The sequence below is a fragment of the Anser cygnoides genome, chromosome 2 (assembly GCF_040182565.1).
Source record: "Anser cygnoides isolate HZ-2024a breed goose chromosome 2, Taihu_goose_T2T_genome, whole genome shotgun sequence".
In the NCBI taxonomy this organism is placed as follows: Eukaryota; Metazoa; Chordata; class Aves; order Anseriformes; family Anatidae; genus Anser; species Anser cygnoides.
The window spans coordinates 61,789,728-61,813,133 of record NC_089874.1 but is presented as its reverse complement, the minus strand read 5'-3'; the positions used below and the strand labels follow the sequence as shown (position 1 = coordinate 61,813,133).

The window sequence follows — 23,406 nt, the reverse complement described above, 5'->3', positions numbered from 1 at the left end:
TGCAGGCTAGATCTGTGGAAAGCCATGTAGAACCAACTAAGAAATTATTTTTTCCTTCCAAAAACAATTATCACTCAGAAGAAAAAAAATAAACTAGTTACAGTTTCAGAATTAATTAATTGATGAACTATGTGAAAATCTTGAATTAAACCAAAGAAATCAACACAGTTTATTTTGGGATTGAAATTAAGGTTCATAGAGCATCCTCTGTTATGCAAAAAATAAACACATCCTTTGTGTGTTGCTGATGGTAGGTTCACTTATTAAAGAAATCCAACAACAAATAAAATACGTAAAAAGACTTCTAGTCCCATAACACAGTCTCGATGGAGAATTACTTAATTCTCTAAATGTAAAGAAGCACAAAGTGCAGCAAAATTTCCAGCAGCACTCTGTTATCAAGATCACCAGTTACCTTCGCAGACAAATCAAGGCTCTCTCAACAGCTTCTTGACTTGATCCAGAAGAGAAAAATGTCCAACTGTTAGCTTTTTATGGAAGTGGTGTCTTAACTGGAGGGTTAGATTTTTATTTTAAAGTTTTATTTTGGAAGGTCTCTGAGAGGTGCACCATCAGTGGGCGTTTACACCAGTGCCCCACTTTTAAGACAACAGAGTCCGGAGCCCTCTTGAGCGCGAGGAAATACAACCCAGCCTCCCCTAACCACCCATTTGCAAGACATGGGAATATGGCTAGTGAATTAATTAATCCAGCAAAATCCTGCTGCAAGTCAGCACATCACACAGGAGAAGCACATGATGTACCACACGCAGGAGGTTCAATATTCTTAAAGCAGTTTTCAAAATTATTAAAAGACAAGTTGTAACAAATTGCTAATGTCTGTTGATAGATTTAAGGAATAACATCGTAATGTTGCTACACAGTTTGTATATCGCTTCAACTTCCAGCCCAGATGACCTCTTAAAATGGTTTGGGTTTCGTTTATTTGAGAACATGGCAATGAATAAAACCTCCTAATTTTGAAGTACTAAATGGCTTATCATGCTCGTAATTTTAAGTATGATAACACCTTGGTTATAATTGTGATGGGGATAAATCAACTTTCTCCCTCCTCCTCATTATATTCCCGTTTACTAGGTGCAAAACAGTCTTCATAAATGCTACTCTCACTTTATGCCTGCTGGTATCAGGTTACTACCTGTACTTTAAAGACAAGAGGTAAAAGGTAAAAACTTTGAACACATATTAAATCTGTATCAGTGCATAATCTATTTGATATCAGAAGGGATCAAAGAATATTTTTGGAAAATTGTTCACTTTCCTCTACCCCAAAATCCAACATGCTTTTTGTTTCCCTGCAGTAGATCCAATTAACCTTATCTGATATTAACACAGGTGGCATTCAGCGTGCATACTAGCAAAGCCCTGCTCTTCTTCATGATTTGGAAAGATCACTTTATTTGAAAATCATGACCAGTTCTGGTCAGAAATGGGAAGAGGAAGGAGGTTTGGTCTGGAAAGCCTTAGAAGTCGGACTTCTTCCATTGGACCATCCGACTTCTTTAGTGTTTGTCTCTGTCACCACAATATTTGAAGGAAGGCTCCCACAAAATAAAACGTTTTCACCACTCCTGTCACGGAAGTCATAAAAGCCCATACCCAAACTCGGGTTTCTTCTCAAAATCAGTGTTTAGGTCCCAGTTACTGTGAAGAATCATTTAAGGAAAATCATTATTTCTAATAAAAAGAGCTGAAAATTCACAACACAAATAGTTCCTACCATTTGTGTTTCATTATTGTAAAAACAGAACTGTGTCACTACTTAGTATAATGAAGAAACACAAACTGCCAACCAGAAGCCCATTCATTCCTAGCAAGATAACACCTCCAAGTTATAAATTAAAGATCTTCAAGTAGATCTGGCTGTATTTGCTTTTCAAACAATCCCTGTGTCCTGAAATGATGCAACACTTCACTTTATTTGCAAGGAAGCATCTCAAACATCACCGTCCCAGCTGCTCATTTCTACATTTTACCTCCTTTTAAAAGAAAAAGAAAACAAATCCAAAAGCAAAACCAGAAGAGAGCTCTCCATCCTCCACTGTTTTGGGACCTATATCCACTTGTGCTGAAAAAACAAGTGACATTGAGCCAACAAAGAGAATTATACTAGAAGAATATACACCTATTGCATAGTGCAGCTTCATTGTTACTCTTTCTCCATCACTAGGATTTGATTTCCAGACTTCTGTTCCTTTCTCAGTGATAAAAGAGACTACCCATGCTATTTTCAGGATTAGGATCCTGACTCGATTTCTCTCAATGCAATCAAATCCCTACCACTAGAAGGATGCTAAGAAAAACTCAGACTAAGGCCTTTAACCTCCAAAAGCTCAGTTTGTTAGGTAATAAAGGAACTAGAACAAAATTTCATTGCAAGTTGTTGTCTTATTTATTTTGCCAAATTTAAATATCATGTGCTTAACCAGACTCTGTGGAGGTCAAAAGTGACTAAGAAAATTCAAACCTCTTTTCTTCTGGAACTCCAATATTGAAAAGTTTGTTCCCACAAAAAGCTGAATCAGACAAAACCTGAAAAGACAAGTTTCCTTTAAAAAAAGATCCAAATTATACAATTACTGATCTGAAGTGCCAAACTGGTTAGTAATATCAATAAAGAAACAAATTACTGAGGTGGGCAAGGGGTACATAATTATCTTTATAAAACCTCGGTTATTTACTTCAGTTTTGTGGAACACTTGTATGACAGTGCAAAATACAGCAGCCTGTGCACTTTTGACAGTATTTAAACACAGGTTCTGTGAGAATTAGTTTAGAATAAATGCTAAAATCACTCAGAATAAATAAATAAATCCATCTGTCTAGCTGTACAATTAGTTTCTATTCCATATCCATTGCTACACAAAACAACGAAATGACACAAAGACTGAAATTTCTAAACCATGAAGTCACACTTGTAACTTCAGGTACTAACAAACATTTTCCTCTAGTTCTCTGGTGAACATACAGTAATGCTAGCTCAGTGAAGGAAGTGAAGTGAATAACCTCCCACCCAGTTCCTTTATTATTCCTCTTATACAAATCACCAATACCTTCCCAGTATCTGGCTGTAAAATTGGCAAACATGGATTACGATGTTAAAATTTCACACAGCTGTTTTCTATTCTTCCCATGCATTTTCTACAGGGATTTATCTAATCCCTCAACCTCTTTGGAAAAATGCAGATATCCACCAGGAGCAAGGAATTACGATGATACGACTGCCTGTGAATATGTATCAAAACAGGCTGCATTCAGAGTATGAAATAACACATAGATGAAAGGCAAAGCAGAGAGCATTTTATTCCTTCTCAAAACCATTGTGGTATGCAGGATGTCATACTGTTTTGTGGAACACCAACTGAGGATTCACTCGCACAGGTTTGAAGGAGCTGGGCATCAGCCAAGTTGTGAAGCAGAAATAACACAGATGACATACTGCAGATGAGCAATCATCATAAATCACATGTACAAAAAATAGTAGTAAAGCCTATATAGCATGTGATTTGGTTTCAATTCAACTCCCGTAAGTTTCTTTTATTTTACTGGTAATTTTGTGCATGGCAAAGCATATGTGAAAACTTTTAAATCCACTCCGGTGTTCAAAAGCACAGGATTAGTCCATCCACTTCAACTGCACCATACACAGAGGCAGCACAGGATAGGCTGTTTTATCTTCCATGTCTAAATCCAACTCCAGCAGTGAAAAATCCAAACAGTTCAAATCTCAATGAAACTACACATTTCTACTTGTACTTTCTGTTTGCTGAGTAAGGAACTTGGGCAAACATTTGTTTCCTCTGTGAACACCACTTGAGCAGTCCGGTTGCCACCTTGTGATGTACTGCATATGAAAATCCTACAGTGCAGTTTTGGGAACAGTAGTTTTTAACGTTACTTCTACCCAGTCGCTACAGTGAAAGCTGAAAGTAAATAGCTGAGATTTCCCACTATTTTCCATTTTCCACCCAGATAAATGCACTTAGTATTTTGGAAAGGCTACATCTGTATACTCTTTTAACACTAGTTTTGCAATTGTATTTAACTTATGTAACACGCTCAGCAGCATTTTTAGTTTTTATGTATTCCACAGCACACAGACAGAACAGGCACTTCTGGTTAATATTAATAGCTCATAAAATGAGGTATCTAATTTTCACTCAAAACCAGAAGATATTAAAAGAATTTAGCAATAATCCATTTTTTCCTGCAAGTCAATCCTCAAACGATGTATATTATAATGTTAGTTACTAGTCACCGCAAACTTGTTTTTCAAATTAATGTATGAAAAGATTCCATTTAAACTTCAATAAATAATTTACCACGCTCATCCTACTGACTCAAATTGATAAATTATTTGCATGATACATTTTCCCATTATTAAGGAGGATAACTTTCTATTTGGAATTTATAGATCTTTTCCTTCCATTCACCCTACTTAAAAGGACAATTTCACTTAAAGCCATGTGGGGAGAAGCAATCTCTCTCCAGACTGCTCAGGTATGTGAAACATTCTTGAGCATTTTCCTCCCATTTTATATTTTTAAAACAATGGGAAGAAATAATGGCAACCATAGTATAAAGCCATTCAATAATAAAGACAGGAGGCATGACATGAAATGATTTACCAAAGGTCAGACAGAAAACAAAAAATGGCAGGTTGGGCTGAGTTACAGTAGCCAAGTCTACTTCTTATTCATTTTCTGTTGCAATGGTGATGCTCCTTCAAAAACTACTAGCCACAGAAGAGCTCACCTCTTCCAGCCCAATGCTCAACCCTCTATGTTAAGAGAACATTTTGATGGAAACAGAGTATGACAAGGAGCCTTTTTAACCAGATGCTTTATTTACTTGAAATGATTTAATTGCTTTGACCTAATCCAGACCTAGCCTACAAGACTAAGATCTGGAGTGCACTGAAAAGGAAAAGAAAACATCAAGGTTTTTTAGTTGCCCTCCTGTTAACGTTTATGTATTTCCTAACTATGCTCAAGTTCAGATCACAGTCTTTAAAACCTTAAAGAACAAAAACACCACCAATTTAAGTGGCAAAAGCGTAAAGGTGAGAGATAGTAGTAAGCCAACATAAGCTGTTTGAATGCTGGGTTAAACAAGAATTTCTACAATACTTCCCCTCTACAAATTCTCCTAGAATTTATTAATACGTTAATAGCGTTTAAATAGCTAACAGAATAAATTTAATGAACAAATATATCCCCTTCACAAGGTAGCAGTGATTAAAGATCAGAAAACAGGCCAGAAAACAGACTAGGAAACATAAAAATGGAAGTGCTAGAACGGAAATATACAATGTTATACAGAAGAGAGACATGATCCCTAACAAACACAAGTACCTAATAAAAAAGAGTAATACACATATTTACACAGCATTTTAATTCTGAGAAAACAAATTATTATTCTTCAAAACTGTTTGTGGAACATGAGCATCTGCCATTTTTGTTGGTGGTTTCCTTTAATAGGCCGAGAATCCAAATCAAAGAGTTTACCCTCCATGCAGTGCAGCCCATACAAAAATCAAGTGTAATTCTTTACATAATCATAGAATCGTTTTACAGGCTCAAGAACTAGTTTTATGATTCCACTGCCACTTCTTTTTGAAAAGGTCCTTCCTGTAAAGGAAATAAGTACTGGACCAGGGCAACCTACTCCGGTCAATTAGAAAGGAACAGAAAACATTAAAGCCTGACTAACCAAATTTCAGGATGTTAACTTGGCTCCAATTCCCTCATCAAGTTGGAAGGTTCTAGTTTTTGATACTTCCCGAATTTCATTTCTTCAGTATATCACACTGACAAAAAGTGTTTCATGAGCTAAGAAACTTGTCAGAGGTAGGAAACTACTGCTCCACTTCATAAGGGGGGGGACAAGAAAGAGGAAGAGCATAATTAAGCCAGTACACCAAGTCCGAGGCTGAGACAGGAGCCAAAGGTCCCAGGACTCAAAGACCTGATTCAAAACACTCCTACTGCATGCAAGGTACACCTGGAACAACTGCTACTAATTTATGCAGACCAGCAATTTTCAAGTACACAATGTAACTGATATGCCTTTATCAGTAAAAATTAATTCTTGGTGAGAATGTTTTGTGCACTATCTATACAGTGAAGACCAAAAAAATCTGCTTGACCTCATAAGATTTCATAATGTCAGAGGTTGAATTTTAAGTTTCATACTGTGCAGCACCAACAAACCAAATCATCATAATACATCGACGCAGTGCAGAATGGCATGGAGGTTCAGAGAGAGGAACTTCAGGAATACTGAAGTTGACTCTTTAGTAAGCTTTTGTTTGAATTAACAGACCCAAGAACTCTGTTCAGAGAATGCAAATGACTCATGGGTGAATTTCACATTACATAGTGTTGTATGTGCTACTGTAATCTAACTATTCCTTGTTTTAAGCTAAAAAAAAAAATGACTTGTTCTCATGTAAAACAAAAATTTCTTTAAGTCACTCCACCGTGGTCCATTATGTAATATAACAGGATTCTCTCATTAAAATAAAAACCTTTTAAGACCAAATTACAGTCTGAGCAGCAGTAGCAACTTCAATGCAAGAAAAATATTATTGTGCATCCCACTTTAACACCATGTTGCACTGCTACTGAAGAAACCTCAATACTTCCTTCGTTTGATTAACATAATCTTCTTCTACTTCACTGGGAACATCTAAGAAGGATCTGCCTGACAGAAAACAGCTCAACCAAGAAGAGTTAGATGTTAAAGAAACAGACACATTACAAAAAAGAAAAACACTTTGAAAACAGAAATTCAGACTCAGGCTATACATAATTTATTCGGATTTTTTTCTCCACAGTTTATGAACAGCCAGAAGTCAAATTACTTTATTGTCTGTTTTTAAGGTCTCATCATTTATTGTCTGTTTTTAAGGTCTCATCATATGTGACAGTCCAAACATGCAGCTCCAGGTGCTGTAAAATAAAATTAAATAAACTAATGAAACTTCCTTATACTAGGAATTTTCAATCAAACAAAGCTGCTCAGGCTCATTTGATGATGGGGTTGCGAGAAGTAAAGCAAGTATACTTAATAAGCACAATTTGAAACAAACAAACCAAAGAGGAAAAACAAACAAGAAGATACAAAGAGAAAATGATTGTGTTTCAAGAGCACAATGGAAATACTTAGCAAATCGCATAGGTTTTTCTCTTGAGAATTAAAACACACTGTTAGATACACTGTTTCCTCATCGTATCAGTCTGTCTAAAGGAAAAAAAAAGTTTATAATACCCCATATCATATGTAAGTATATGAAATAAAGTCTAAGTTGTTCTGTAGTTATCAGGAAAGATCTACAGCATTTCTATAAGCGCTGACATAATCAGGCTTCTCAGTGCAAAGATACTGATAGTTGTTTAACATCTGAACATATGCATCACCTCTGCTAATTAACACCTCTAAATTTTACACATTCTGACAAACAGCTGGCAAGTATTAAACCCATTTAATCAGCCTTAAGAACTCAATTTCCTGAGAAGCAAGAGTTGTAACCAAACTTACAATGAGGGGCTCTTAGCTGATGTACATTCAAAACAGTCATTTTTGCAGACTCTCACGTTTGAGACCTATTGTAAAGCTTTACCTCCAGTCTGTGCTAATGAGCATTCTGGCATTTGTTAAAGAACATTTAATTTAAAACAAATCAAGCAGGTAGCAACTTAGGATTAGCATGTTATATACTAAGAGCTAATAAAGGAATTACACTAAAGGAGTTGCTGCATAAAAGAGAAGCACTGCATGTTTTAGGTTGGATGTTAGGAAGACCTTCTTTATTGAAAGGGTTGTTAGGCATTGGAATGGGCTGCCCAGGGAGGTGGTTGAGTCACCATCCCTGGAGGTCTTTAAAAGACGTTTAGATGTAGCCCTTAGTGATATGATTTAGTGTAGGACTTGTTAGTGTTAGGGCTGAGGTTGGACTAGATGATCTTGGAGCTCTCTTCCAACCTAGACGATTCTGTGATTCTGTGATATTTGACTCTACTAAGGCAATGGCAAAGCAGTGTAAAAAGCACTGAAAGAAAAACATTTCATATTTTGCTTATGCATCCAGTTCAGACAGGGACATCATTTACTCAAAAGAAGTTATTTAAAATTTATCTTCCTCCATAATAGAAAATATTCCTGTAGTATAACTTATACACATCATATAGTCACTGAAACCAACAGCGATAATTTTCAATTGTATGGAAAGCATTTAAATGAAATTAAGTGCAACCAATTGTATATGTAAAAATCTTTATTACTGTGATGGCAAGACTTCAACAAAATCCATGCCATAAATATTATTTTAAATAGATCACAGGACACAGACTGCAAGGATTAGTCCCAGACTCTAGTACCATCACCATAGGATTCATCCCCAATTATTCAAACTATGAGCCATCCAAAAGAAATCATACAATTTTACAATCACAAGAAGTAAGAGTAAAGCCACCAGTTCAATCTTATCTCTGTCCGTGCTTCAAACGATATAAGCAAACACTAACAACATTTAGACTTGGTGGTTCTACCACTATTTTTATACCACCTTTGACATTGCAAAGGCTGTATGATGCCTATGATTTCTTGAAGTGAAAACAAAAAAAAAACAGTAATCTGGCAACCTAATTATACTAATACCACTGTAAATACTTGATTTGTAATGGGCTAAGTGTTGAAAGGCTATTAAAGTACTACTAAACCAAGCTCTTCCTTCTTCTTAAAGAAGAAAAATTGACCTGTCAGGTAGCCATGCTCACTACCCTGCGAACATCAACCCTTGAGGGAAGATTATTTTTCTACAAAATGCTGAGTACTTGGCCCAGTCACTGTTAATGTGCATTTCACCTCATTAAGCCCCCTCCGCATCCAACGTAGCTCTAGAACGAAACCATTTCATGCTGGACAAAAAGAGTCTGTTCCCAGCAGCTGTCCCACACAGAAACACACCAGAAAAGAAACATGCCAAAGAAATCTTTACTGATCACTAGGAATGCCCTATTGTGCCACCACAGCCACTCATGAAAGGCAGAGGAGAAAGTTATCTCACAATGAAAGCCACTGTCCTCTGCGGAAGGATTCTTTCAAAAGCCACCACCATAACCTCTGCAGAATCCACCATCCTGGAAATTAGGATTTAAACCTCCTTTTAACTTAAATACAAAGCATGAAGATTTGGCACTAGGAAAAGAACAGAAAATCTTCCAACCAGCAAGTCCTTTAAAGTTCTGGAAGCCCAGGAGCCACTTTCATTTAGATACATAATGGGTGAAAATGCTCAGTCAAGCTAATACCCTGCTCTGTAAAATCTGTTCTCGCTGGTGGCCTCAACTGAAGCTGCTCAACCACCCCTACTTCTTCCTTCCTATAGTCATCCTAGAACATGCTAAAGCCAAGTATCTCTTGCCAAATATCTTACGACCCCTTCAATGATTGCAGCTTCGGAGTTACTATAGTACTGTCCACAGACAAGTTCTTGAGTTCTCTGTAGTTCCCTTTCTCTCCTCATCCCAGTCCACTTTTTCCAGCACGTAGGCAGACCTCTCTCGAACACGAGACAGTTCTTGACAAAATGCAATCTCAAGAACAGAGACTCTGCAGAACATGATTAAATCCAGGCCTTGAAGTTATTAAATAACACAGGAACTACTTTAACGTATTATTACTGCATATATAATTACACTGTCAATTAAACTTTCATTTGCTTCATTTTCAAACAGAAGTGCATACACTTGAATCTTTCTCTCAACCTAATTCACTCTACTACAATTTGGTGATTGTGTTTTCTTTAAATATAAGGAAGAACTTACTAGCAAATCACAGCTTCTTTTAAATACCTGAAGTGCAGCTTAACACCACTGTAGAGTACCAGCAGAACTTTTAAGTAAGCAGCTGCCAAAACAAACCATAAAGCGTGGTATTTTTTCACACCGACAAAGGAGTAGCACTAACACCTATTCAGGTACCAAGCACTTTAAGCAGGCTTACCTCAGATTCATCTGTTGATTCTTCATTATACCCACTTTCCTGAAAACAATGCGAAGAAAATAGGGAAAATTAGCTAAGTGCATACATAACCCTAGACAACTGAGTAACAGTTCCCCTTTAAAGTACTTTTACACCTTTATTAAGAGGCATGAGAAAACTGGGAGCAACTCAAAGTTCAGAGTGATTCTGAACATGTCAGAAATTATCCTTTTCATTCATCCCCAATTCATGGACATGTAATCTAGTGCCACACTAACACTCAGTGGCACCAGCTGACTATGAGACTATAGTTGGTTACCTGGCTAAAAGAAAGAGTGAACAGCATCATCTGTGCAGTTTCCCTCCCCTAAGAAGCAGCAGTAAGTTTTGCAATGTCTACTCATGTCTTGACTCACACGGCAGAACAGCATTCTCTGGTTATCTAGCAACTAGCTCTTTTATTCAACTATTAGTTCACTTATTTTAAAATTAACCTCAAGCCATTTTCCATATACATCAGCACTGAATGACTTTCTCCTTCCCATCTTACATCAATGGAAACCAAGTGCCTTTCTCTTGCCTTTGAAGCAACGGCACCTTTAAAATATCTCTCTCTGGCAAGACATTGAATCTTACTGTGCTACAAAAAAATTTAAGTCGACTTCTGCTAATCTCTCACCTGTCCACTGGTAAAATCTGCTGATGCAATGCCTCCTCAAAGAGGTCAGCAAAATGAAGATTTACTTAACGTATTTATCATTATCAATAGCAATAAAGGGTTACAACTAATACGCTGACAGTGAATGTAAGCATTTTAACAACGAAATATGATATAAGCAAAGAATGAGCAAGAGAGAAGGCAGCAACTTCCTATAAGCCTATGAGATAATATTTGGACAATACAATAAATAGGTACGGAATTTCATCAGAGAAGGCATAAAAAGAGACGATTACCAACGGCTTAAGGAGAAATGAAAGGGAAAGAAAATTTAATGCACCAATGACCAGTGTCATCTTTAGTTTGCTACATTTATTTGTTTTCCTTATTTATAAAATGCACTGCTTGTGACCTCTAGGCAGAAAGCAAATGCATGCAAATGCCTCGTCTGCATTACAGGAGGTTTACCTTTAGTGACCATCACAACTGATCAGAAGAGATGTGGATGGGGGAGAAGAAAAGCACCATTTTTATTTCCTACCTGAAACACACCACAAGATGTTACCATGACTGCTGTCACCTCTTTCCTACATTTTACTTACCGCAGCGATGTCCACCTCTAAAACATGTATCCCATAGAAGGGTTATCTGCCTAGTCTGTATTTATGACTTGAATTGGGAAATGCCAAGTAGAAAGGATATGGGAGTCAAGGGCAGATGAAGAGGGATTAAAACCTAGGTATCTTTTCAAGCCTGGGTTTGACTTTTCTTGTAGCACTGTTTCTTTGTCATTCTCACTGTCTCCACTCACTAAACAGTTACCTTTCAGGAAACAGCAATTTCGTCATATAGAATCTCTGCATCCTAAATTCTACTTAACAATAATAACCAAATGATACGAGAACTAAAATATCATGATGTAACATTGCCAGCCTATAGGACAAGCAATAACACACAAAGTCCAATGCAAAAGATCACCAGATTCCTAACAGAAAAAATCGTATTTTTTTTTTCTTTCAGGGACACTAAGAGTTGAATACTCAACTCCTTTATACATCAAAACCATTAGATATACCATTTTGATATTCTGATACAATTCTCAGAGTTGAGAATTTGGAGGAAAAAAAGGAGAATTTGTTTGGAAAAAAAAAATTGATCTGTTCTCCCCCCCAAAAAAACATGCAATAACAAAAAGTGACTTTTTTGCTGTTACACAAGATTTGCTAGTAGTGCAGCTATAACACTTAATTTTTTCCCCCATAGTTCCTAATTGTTTTGGCTATTCAGGAAAACACAGATGCAAGGAAAGAAAGTGACAAGAGGGTGAGTTCATAACATTACACCAGACAGAGTAACAAAGCCCACTTGCTGTTACACTTGTTGATTTGTATATCCACCCATCACTTAAGATTTAGTGTAATCTTTCTTGTTTTAAGTTATGTTAAAGGACATCCTTGGAAAATATTGGCCTATGAAGTCAGGGCACACCAGAAGTTGATTCAAATGATCAATGTGTTTTGATCTGGGACAACTACACTGTTAATGCTACTGTATTTGAAAGCTACTATGATTGCGGCTACAAAGTTTCATAACTGGCACAGAAATTCAAGCAAATGCTTCCTGGCCTTAATGATTAACTAGGGAAAATAACACTCAGTAATTCAAAGGGAGTCTTGGCTTAGGAAACAAATCACAGAACGGTTTGGAAGGAACCTTAAAGATCACCCAGTTCCAACCTCCCTGCCATGGGCAGGGACACCTCCCACTAGACCAGGTCGCTCAAAGCCCCATCCAGCCTGGCCTTGAACACCTGCAGGGATGGGGCATCCACAGCTTCTCTGGGCAGCCTGGGCCAGGGCCTCACCACCCTCTGAGTGAAAAATTTCCTCCAGTTTGTTCCTTGACAACAACTCAGCTGAAGGCATTTAGAATTGACTCGTACCTACCAACTCACTTTGCTAGCAACTTTCTGTGAAAAGCTTTTTGCCTGACTTCTCCCACTCGCACAGGCAAACTGGAACAGCAAACTGCAGTTACGACTACTCTGGGGTTTTGTCAGGTTACTTCCCCCTCCCACAAAATGCATGAACCAAGAGGATTATACTCCACTTCTACTTTTTAGTAGTCTTGTAACTGTGGAAAGAAAATCCCTCAACAGGGGTTTGTAGATGGCCAGAATCTCAAATCATGTAGGAATGACTGTCACTGGTAGGTCTCAGACTCAAAGGGAGAATCAGCTGTATGCTCCAGTCAGCTGGCAAATGCTGGTGCTCAAGCAGCCTAAGAATAGCAACACGGATGAGGAAGCCATAGAAATGCAAAGTAATCTCTGACCCTTATAATCTCTCGCTTAGTAGATCCAACATAACCTTTCAATAGATCCTCCTTTCTAATAAAACGGGTATAGTTTTCCCTTCACTTATAAAACCAGATGTTACCAAGTACATTTTTAGTCCCATAACTTGGATCTGCTGGGAAGGGAAAATTATGAACTTGTATTTCCAAGGAACTGTGCCAACATTCACCTACACAGTGATATACACCTTCCTTCCAGTGTACCTGTGCATACTCTGCACAGAAAATAAACAGAAACGAGTAAGATACGATAATGAAAGTTTGCAAAACACAGACTGCTTTAATCCCTTATGTTGTTATAGAAGGTAAGAAGATTTATCAGGGTTAGTTTTATCCTGAGAGCTCTCTGAAGTGTTGTTACAGTTAAAAATTCACCATATCAGGCAATGAAGCCTCCCCAAGAGAAGCCAGCCCTAAAATTGAATCCCTGACAGCAGAAATGTGGAAACCAAACACCTTTTCCCAAACAAGACAAATTTCCCTGGGAGAGTTTTAAAGCTCTCCCACATTAAGGCTTTTAAGAGAGACAGAAGTCACATTGTTTAGCCTCTTGTCAAAAATAAAAGCCCTAGCTTGGCAAAGAAACTGAGAAAGTATTCAGAATAGTGAGGAAATTCATTCCTAGCTTGTATTTTGTCTTCCTGGGAAGGAGTCATCTGGAAAGGGTGAGCTTTATGAGGCCACTCACTTCAGAGATGTGCGGGTTACAAATACCAAACTGTCCCCATTTACCTGGGAAGATTCCCCTGTTGAGATGCACTCGCCCACATGCCCTGCACCGCAGGGCACACGCGAGTTTCTTAACCCTTTTAGGGTTCTCAGCCCCATTTAGGGCCCCTTTTAGGGCTGAGAAGGACCTTTCCCTTCCTCCACCCCCCAACCTTGGCTCTGTGAGGGTGCAAGCTGCCTTCCAACCAGCCACCCTCACGCCCAGCCCCGGGGGGCTACCTAAAAACCTCCCCCCCTCCTCCATCTTCTCCCCCTCTCCACCCCGGGCGCAGCAAAGCTCAGACCGCCGCTCCCTAGCCCCTCGGGGACCCTGCCCCGCCGCTTCCAGGAGCCTCCCCGGCCCCGCTCCCCGCTCCCCGGGGGCTCCTGGCCGCCGGCCCCGCGGCGGGCGATCGCCCTGCCCGTCCCTCTCTACCTTCTCCGCGGCTTCCGCCATGGCGCGGCCAGCGGCCGTCATGTGAGGGGCAGGAAGGCGGCGGGGCGAAGGCACCCTGGGAAATGTAGTTTGGGGAGGTTTTTGTTGCTTTGGGGTGCCTTGTGTCCGTCTTTCTGTCCGTCTTGTTAAGGCACACGATGCCGAGGGCCAGTCCCAAGTGTGTCGGGCGGTCCTTGAGGGCAAGGCGCGTTTATTGGTGCCCGCCTGAGCTTGGGCTGTAGGGCCAGAAGGGCCTTGCAAAGCCGGCATCTCTTTCTGCAGTCAAAGAGCTGCTGCGTTTTCTCTTTTAAAACAGAAGATCTGAATGCCTTGCTTGCATCCAAGCTACTTTTTCTACATGTTAAAAACCGACGCTAAAAAGCTGTAGGCTGCACTTTGTATCGCTCAAGTTCTGTCAGTGGAGAGGGCCCAAATCTAAGCTGGAGCTAGTGTGTCCGTATACAAAGTCCTTACCGTTGCAATCAATGAATTTAAAATGTGCTTTAGTTTGGCAACTAAAGACAAACCTAGACTGTTATGCTGGAAACCTATAACCATAAGGCCATGAATTGCAAGTTAAATTCAGTGTATTACCATGGCACTGGAAGTCAGGTATATCATTCTATGCTTTTGGAAAGGAATAGCCTGAGTTTTGACAAAGGAAATACAACTGTCCCTTGAAGACAAACTGAGGGGCTGACGCTGGGCTGAGGGAGAGCTATCAAGTCAAAAGTATTAATACAAGAACATATAACTATCATGACTACATTTCAGTCGGAAATGAGATAATACAAGAACACCTCCATTCTTCATCCATTACCAGATGTCTACGGACTATCAGGATACCACAGCAAAGAAATTTATAAATGCCATCCTGTTCATACAAACCAAGGGACTCCACAAAGAAGATGTTTGGCTGCCATTGTACAAAATATTGTTGAGACCTCATCTGGGAAAAACTGAATTTCAAGACACCTTTGATCAAAAAAGATGAGTTCAAGATGAAAAGGGGCAAATCTGAAATGATCACAGAAATTTAGGGCCTATTTTATTGGTTTCTTCAGTCTAGAAATAAGAGGGAGCTGAAGAAGAAAACGAGCTATTAAAATAAAAGCTACAAGATGAAATAGTCGTCAGCTTGAAAACAGCTGATGCATTTCAGCTGGAAATGAGAAGTAGATTCCCATGTATCAGACAGGTGAGGTCCTCAGAAGAATCTTGCTGGCAAGAAACGTAGCTAATTTCAAGATGAGGCTTAATAAACTTCTGTAAGAGACTGTGAGATACATTTGCTGATATCTGTGTAGCTAACATAGAAAACTCATTCCAGTCCCATTCTGACCTCCTGAATCTTAGTCCTGTTGCTGTCAATGGAGCCAGAATGTGTCCTCTGTCTTATCTGGTACTTGAAGACATTGTATATCTAGCGAAAGGAAACTTTGCCTGATGCATTTTTTTTCCTTGTTTAGGAAAAAAAAAATATTAGGGGTTTTGGTTTTCAGTTTTGTGGGTTTTTGTTTTTCCTAAACAGAGACATTTTGTAGCACGTTTTAAACTGGAATAAGCATTAATAACTGACTTTAAAATTGCCAAGAAAAACAGAGTGTAAGGGAGGGATGGCAGATCTTGTAAACTTGGCTATTATAACACCTAATGGGACACATTTGTTCCAAACAGAGCAGTCAAAGAACAGCTGCTTTTGTTTCCACTGCACATAGAATAAGTGGTGTAAACAATGTGATTTACTTACAGCACGCTCCTTATGTCTGGCAGAAACATGCAAAACTGTATTTTTTTTTGTTTGTTTAGGCTTAAGGTATGAATTCAATCTGCCATGATTATAGGTTTTTATTGTGTCAGAAAAATTTCATATGTTAGCATCTGATTTTGCCACCCCTACCACACCCATACCCCAAAAGTGCTGACAGCCATCAGATTGCAATGACATCTATGAGTCTGAAAATCTTTCAGCACCTCCCACAAAGGACTCAGCATCCTAAATGCTTGGACCTGAGAACATCCCAGTCAACCGTCAGAGAGAAAAGGCTTAAAAATAGTTCAGCATAAATGGAAAAGTACAGCACCACTTAAGGGAAGTGAATGTTCCAGCCTAACCGTAAAAGTTGTTCTCTCTCACTGTCTGCCAGCACATAGATCTGAAGTTTTGGTGAAGTTGGTTGTACAAATGAGAGACTGTACAAGTGAGAGAGGTTTGGGACTCCTGGTAAGATTATGAACACTTTAAAGTTTAGGTGGAGCGTTTGGGCTCAGATCCACCTCAAGTGATAGTCTGGCTGTACCTTATAATTTAGCTTTAACTTGATTCACCTAAAATAACACTTTTTGTAAGACTTTTTAAGTAATGATTTCAGCCATGCCATGATAATTTTAATGTTCATAGTGCCTTCTTTAATGCAGAGTTGACAGGACTACAGGACACGTAAAAAAGGATGCTGACACCCCCATCAAGCTTTCTAAAATACAAGTCTGTCAGGAGTTTTTGATTTATCTTTTGCCACAGAAATTGGAATTATCGTTGAAACTTGGACCTTGACCATTACTCAGATTTCAAATGCTGGCTTGAATTTTTATCTCTTGCTTTAACACACTTTCTCCCTGACTACTGTGAAACATAACAAGTAGCAAGTATCCATGCCATTTGGTAAAGATTGTATTTCAGGCTCCAAGAGCTCTCAGTTGCTCTCAAGTAGGACTGATTCATCCAGCAAAATATTCAGCTGAGTTATCTCTTTCCACTCTCACCACCACTTATTCAGTAAAAAAAGAAGAATAAAGCGATGTTGTCTGTAATTTAATAGCATTTAAAAACACTATGCTAGATAAAACATAGCTAATATTGTTGTCAGAACAATAGAAGTTCAAAGGCTTTCCTCTTTCTGTTTGTTTGTTTTTTCAAAGAAACTTGCAGAGGCTTTTCTTTTTTTTCCCTTGCTATCAGAGAATTATTTCTGTGAAACTACTTTCAATTTGCACCATAGCTTCCCTTTGTACTTTAAAAAAGATCCTATTTCACCTGCTAGCATTATGTTGTTTTGCAAATGTTTACTTTTTTCTTCTTAGTCCACATCTAAAATTTATTTTATGAAATTTCCTCCTGAAATTAGTATCAGACCAATGACTACAAAAACCCTTTTAATTATAAAACAAAACAAAACAAAACAAAACATATAAATATATTTTAGTGACTTGAAGCTAGATTAACCATGCTTATAAAGCTAAACTCATAAGCAAATCTTCATAGCATCGTCACTAACAAGGATAAATAAATACCTGTTTGTTAAACATAGTAGTGCCATGTGAACATCATAGTAACTGTCTTCTTTAATTGGAGCTAAAGATTACCTCTGTGTAATTTGCCGTATCACCAAAAAGGCAAGGTAAGAAATGGAAGTACATATTAACTCTATGTCCTACCACTGTGTCAAATATAATTAAATATAAATAATCTGCCATTTTTACAAAAATGAGAGTGGTAAGCATATCAGAAAGATTACTACAAATTCTTTAAAACGGTTGATCTCTGTTCCCTGACATTTAAAGACTTTTCAAAATTATAGAGAATTATTTTAAAATCCTTCAGGAATAACATTTCCCTTAGACTTTTCTTTCTTCCTCTGACCCTTTATCCCTGCCTGTGTTTCTTCTGCTCCCTTTCTTCATCTCCACTCTCAGGCAATCTTTATTGAAAGATACCTTCTTGTGCTGGGTAGAGCACACAGAGAAGATGAAAAAGTGTGAAGAACAGTAAACAACATAAAGCCAGTACAATTATCCATTTATTAAAGATAAACAAGCAGTATATATAAAGGGAGAGGTAGTAAGGGACCCTCTTAAAAACCTTATAGTTAAAAATATTAAGGGTCTGGGCAAGAAGGAGCAAGTCTGAAATTGAAAAATGATTATACTACAAGAAAATTTCATAGATCTATAGATTATGAAGCCAGATGGGAATAGTCCTATGATTTAATCTGAACTCCTCCCTAACATGGGCCATGAGATTTACCTGAATTAATTCCTCTCTTTGTGTCAATTTTTTAAAAAGAAAACATATCCTTGACATAACAGTTCCAATTATACAGACCTCCCTGCACTTCTGATAAGTCATTTCAAGGCCAGTTATACGCACTGCTGGAAGAATAAAGAATGCAAAATAAATGTTTTACCGGGACACTGCGGTGGTCCACCTAGCTTAGTACTTGGTCTCCAATAGTAGCAATAAGAGGTGCTATTCGGGAGTGCACTTGAGCCCAACTACCGAGCTCCACTCCCCTTGTTTTACCCCAGCATGTCATTAGGGATGGTAGAAGGGTCATCCCTGACTACATCTGTTAATGAACCCACCGTTCATTAATTTGTCTCTTGGGGATGTGCTGACACTGCTTGCCTCCACAATCTCCTGAGGCAATGAAACCCTGAAGGTTTTGTTTTGTTTCGTTTTGTTTTTCTGTTTTAAACTTCTCTGCTACGGATTTCCTGTGGATCCAATCAGTTTTGGTAAGCGCCCTTTAGTTCTAATATTGCAGAACCTGGTACATAATGATTTTTCTTTATCCCTATTTAAATTTAATTTTGTCTAGTGTCGGCTTTGACCCACTCCGTTATGTCCATTATGACATCACTCATCAGCAACTTTCAAAAGTTCACTGTTATCAGCTTTTTGTTCCCCATGAGAGTACTCATAGCCTAATATGAAATCACTTCTTAATTATTTGTAAAATTAAATATAAAGGTGACACTGAGTCTTTCACAAAAGATGTTTTACATCCTGCAAATCACTTTTGTGACTGCTGTCTGCTATATCTCCAATCTGTTAACATCTTTTTTGATTTGTGCCTATTGGAATATGACTGTATTAATGTTAAACTAATGCAAGATGCTCACCCCTCTTGCATTTATTTTATTATTCTGAATAACTCTACCATCAATTCTCATCAAAGTCATACCATGACTCTACCTGTCATTCCATTTTTAGGACTCTTTCTCCTTCCTAATAGAATTAAAGCACTCCTTGTCTTTAATTCTACTAACATTGATTTTTTTTTCTGCTTCCCATAATATGTATTTTCATGATTTCTAGCTTTTAATTTACAGTTAGTCCCACTACTTTTTTCTTTTTGAAACAAAACATAAAAATGAAACCCTATAGGTATAAACTTATAATGGATGCTTTCACTCTTACTCAAGGATATTTTCTGGGTTTTTTATCTTGTTGTGGAGTCCTAAGTATTCTTTTTATAGTTCCCACTTCTCATTTATATGTTCCTCCTAGCTGATTATTCATCGGTTTCATCTTTTTTAAAGCAGCATTTGCATTTGTTTCTAATAAGAGACATATTCTATTGTCAAACATAAATGTAACTTGAGTAATGAGCATTTTCATCAAAGAAAACACTCAGACTGATCTAATTTAAAATTAATGCATAATGTTTTTAGCAATCTTAAGATACTGTTTGGTCCAAGAGTCTCAAGAACTAGCTTAAACTTAATGCCAATGTTCTTATTTAGGTTTCATTAGATTTCAGAAATTGGACTTCCTTTCTGTGCCAAGAGCTGCTGTCTGTCTTTACAAGTGAGGCCAATTCTTAAAATAAAATACAGATTAGGTTATCTACGTATAATCCTAGATCTTGAACCTAGGGTTTTTTAATTTTATTAACATTTCTGGAATTTGAAATTGAAAATCCAGAATCCCAATAACCAAAACTTCAGTCTAGGTTACAATATTCTTTTAGAATTTATCTGGCTTACGGTGTGACTTTAGCAGAACTGTTTATCACATTCAGTATGATCAACTGTTTGTCATATATATTATGTGGCATAATGAAATCCTTGGCATTACTGAAGTGATGAGGCGCTTCTATCTATATTCTTGCTACAGGTTGCACCAGCAAGAGAATCCCGGTTCCCAAGGTGACTGGTGCGGACTGGCTTGAGTCCATTTCTTTTTTGTAAGTTTCTAATTTTAAGTACCTGAAATGATGTGGAAATATTGTTTCTGTCTGTCAGGTGGGCGTCTGCCATTGTTCTGAGTTTTGTCGTGTTCAGGAGGAAGACATAAATGAGCACACAAAGGCACAAAGTGTTCTGGGGTAGTGCTAGAGGACTGTATTAAGAGGAAGGAGCCACACTCCCTGTGGTCTAGTGTGGTCACTCTCTGCCCCTGCTCCACGTGGGGTCCCTCCCACGGGATGCCATCCTTCCCGTGCTGATCCTGCAGGGGCTGCCCACAGGCAGAAGCTCTTCAAGAACTGCTCCCACATGGCTCTGTACCACAGGGTCCATCCACCAGGAGCAAACTGCTCCAGCACGGGTCCCCCACGGGCGGGAGCTCCCCCCAGACCCCCTGCTCCTGCGGGGGCTCCTCTCCACGGGCTGCAGCTCCGGCCCGGGGCCTGCTCCTGCGGGGGCTCTCCATGGGCCGCAGCCTCCTCCAGGCCACATCCACCTGCTCCACCAGGGGCTCCTCCACGGGCTGCAGCGTGGAGATCTGCTCCATGTGGGACCCATGGGCTGCAGGGGGACAGCCTGCTCCACCAGGGGCCTCTCCACAGGCCGCAGGGGAACTTGTGCTGCGTGCCTGGAGCACCTCCTGCCCTCCTGCTGCACTGACCTGGGGGCTGCAGGGCTGGTTCTCACTCCTCGATCTTCCAGCTGATGTTCAGCAGCACGGTTTTTTGTTTGGTTGGTTGGTTTTGTTTGTTTGTTTTGTTTTGTGTTTTCCTTTTTTAAAATATGCCCTCACGGAGACACAAACAACATTGCTTATTGGCTCAGCTCTGGCCAGTGTCAGGGCCCTTATCTCACATGGGGCAGCTTCTGGATTCTTCTCGCAGAAGCCACCCCTATGGCCCCCTGCTACCAAAACCTTGCCACGTAAACCAACTACAGAGGGCACTGGTTTCCTCTATACAGAAGGAACACCCATGTGCACAGTTTTGATGATCTGGGCAACAAGGCACTGCAAGAGAAAGAGTGATCCAAGCTGGCAGCGTGGTCCATACACAGAATCGTTTTGCACTCTGGTGGTCACTCTACATCCGAGTGATATCACTCAAGTAGTTTTCTATTATTTTTATGGTCCTATTACAAGTCTGCATGAATCCTAGTAATATACTGCTGCTTTCACTAATACCTGCTAGAGCTCCTTCCAGATACTGACCATAGAAGATCAGAAGATGATGTAGAATTAAATTTACCTCTGTGTGGTGTGTTTTCTTCAACAGAAGACCACCTATTTGAAAAGGATCTTTCCACATGGCTTACCTAAACTGACATGTCACAAAAATCTCTTTTCAAAATCTTACTCGGTAATATTTTTCTACATAAACTGTATTACCTTGACACACAGACATGCCTTGGATATCATTGGCCTACTTGTATTTTAATTTGAAGAAAAAGTAAGTTTCAGGGTACAAAGAACAAAATTAATAGAACATAAACCATTCTTTTAATCTTAAATTTCACGCATGATGATTGTTCTTCCAGTGTTAGTTAATAAGCGTTCACTAAAAGGGTCAGCAGTAGCAACATTTGTTCAAGTACCTTAGACGAGAGTTTTGAAAAAAAAAATTGAAGGAGCAGATTGCTACCTAAATAGTAAAATTTTTATCAGATTAAATCCTGAAGAAAATATAATATGGTATATTTATATATATATACAGCGGATGAATGAGTTGTCATTGGACTATGAAGTTTCTCTTATATTTGCCTTGGGCTGCTTCACTTGCTGTGTCTTGCAGACAGTAAATCACTTTATTTATGCCACATCTCCTTGTTAAAGTTTTGGAGTTCTTTTATAAGTCTTTTCCACCTGAAACAAAAGTGGTACTTTTGAACTTCTCATATTTTTTATGATTTAAAGGTGTATAACCTACAAATTATACGTATTTTCAAAATAACCTTCTCCCTCCACACACACAAAAAAGCCCCTATAAAGCAATATTTTCAGAAGTAGCTGTTTATCCCTGATGCCAGTGAAGTTGATAGGAACTTTATTATTGATTTCAGTAGAAAAAGATTTAGACCAACATTTTCTTCTTTTGAAAAGCTCACCATTGTTCTTCAGATAATTAATGTATAAGAAATACATATTTTAAATATTGGCATCTGTATCATTGGATACAGAAAGTTCAATTTCCCTTATAGCTGTGTTGTATCTTGCCTTTAACTCTCAAGAGTCAAATCACCCAAGCCTGGTAAAACTCTCTCCTATTCCTTTTCTTCACAAGTGTTATTTCTGATAATTATTTTTCCTCACTTCTTCTGATCTGCTGTTATTGAAGGTTTTTAATGGAGTCAATGTTAAACAGATCACTGGAAAATCTATTTTGTATTTACAGTGAAAAACACTTTTCTTCTTCTTCTTGACATGCACTTAACCTCAAGGAAAAATACTTAGTTTTCCACTTACTTAAGTAGTGTATATAATGCACAGGAAATGATTGATGAGGTTATCAGAGTTCCTACCTCAGGAAAACTGTATGCTTTTCATGCATAATATTCTGGTTATAGCCATTACGCTAACATTCTGAAGTGAATTTTCAACTTCGCCATCTTTGTATATGTATTTTGTCATACTGTTTAACTGAGATCCAGGGAGCAGAAGGAAGGAAATAACTAAAAACATGAAAATGGAGGAGAAACAGCAAAATAAATATATAAAGTCACAATTATACTCCTTCCAAGCAAGTAACTACAGGTACTGTCATTTGACAACTCTGACATAAAATTCCTATTCCACTAAATTCAATGAGTTTTTCTGTTCATCAAAAAGGGGTTAAGGCTTCACTCGGATATTCCATATTGCCTGTTAGACTGAGGTCTGAACATTCAGTAGTTATGAGAATATGAAATTAGAGGCACATGACTGGTTCACATGTTCTGATTATGTAAGGCTGCCTTCATTCCCAGGTATGACAACATAACTGAACTATCTTCCCTGAGGACAGATTCTGCAATTTCACTCATAAGAGAAGTTTGATTAACTTTCCTGCAGCCCAAAATATTGAACTGAATGTCCCCCTTGCCTGCACAGCCCTGTGAGCACCAAGGGGAATCTAGTCTCTAGACTCTAGTCTCTAGACTGGCACTACCACCACACCTATGTGCTACCCTGTTTGAGCAGAGGTGCAGAATGGATCCTGACCAGCAGAATAACCCCTTGATTGTATCAGTGAACTCCCCCTTTTTTCCATTTGTTTATGACATTCACACAAATAAT

The 23,406-nt window shown here is 38.5% G+C and overlaps 1 protein-coding gene across 3 annotated transcripts in view; it reads right to left on the bottom strand.

Annotated features, from left to right (window-relative positions):
* Positions 1–20,222, bottom strand: part of VPS41 (VPS41 subunit of HOPS complex) — a 112,959-nt gene extending 92,737 nt beyond the window's left edge. The window contains exons 1-2 of one of the 3 annotated variants that reach the window (XM_066992210.1): positions 20,157–20,222; positions 10,030–10,068 (exon numbers count right to left, since the gene is read on the bottom strand). In XM_066992210.1, coding sequence (XP_066848311.1) covers positions 10,030–10,068; positions 20,157–20,207 — 90 coding nt within the window. In that variant the 5' untranslated portion in view covers positions 20,208–20,222. Of the gene's footprint in view, positions 1–10,029; positions 10,069–14,165; positions 14,287–20,156 lie in introns of those variants that run through there. The other 2 variants (XM_013192047.3, XM_048051633.2) reach the window with 2 other exon arrangements.
* Between the last annotated feature and the right edge of the window lie 3,184 nt (positions 20,223–23,406).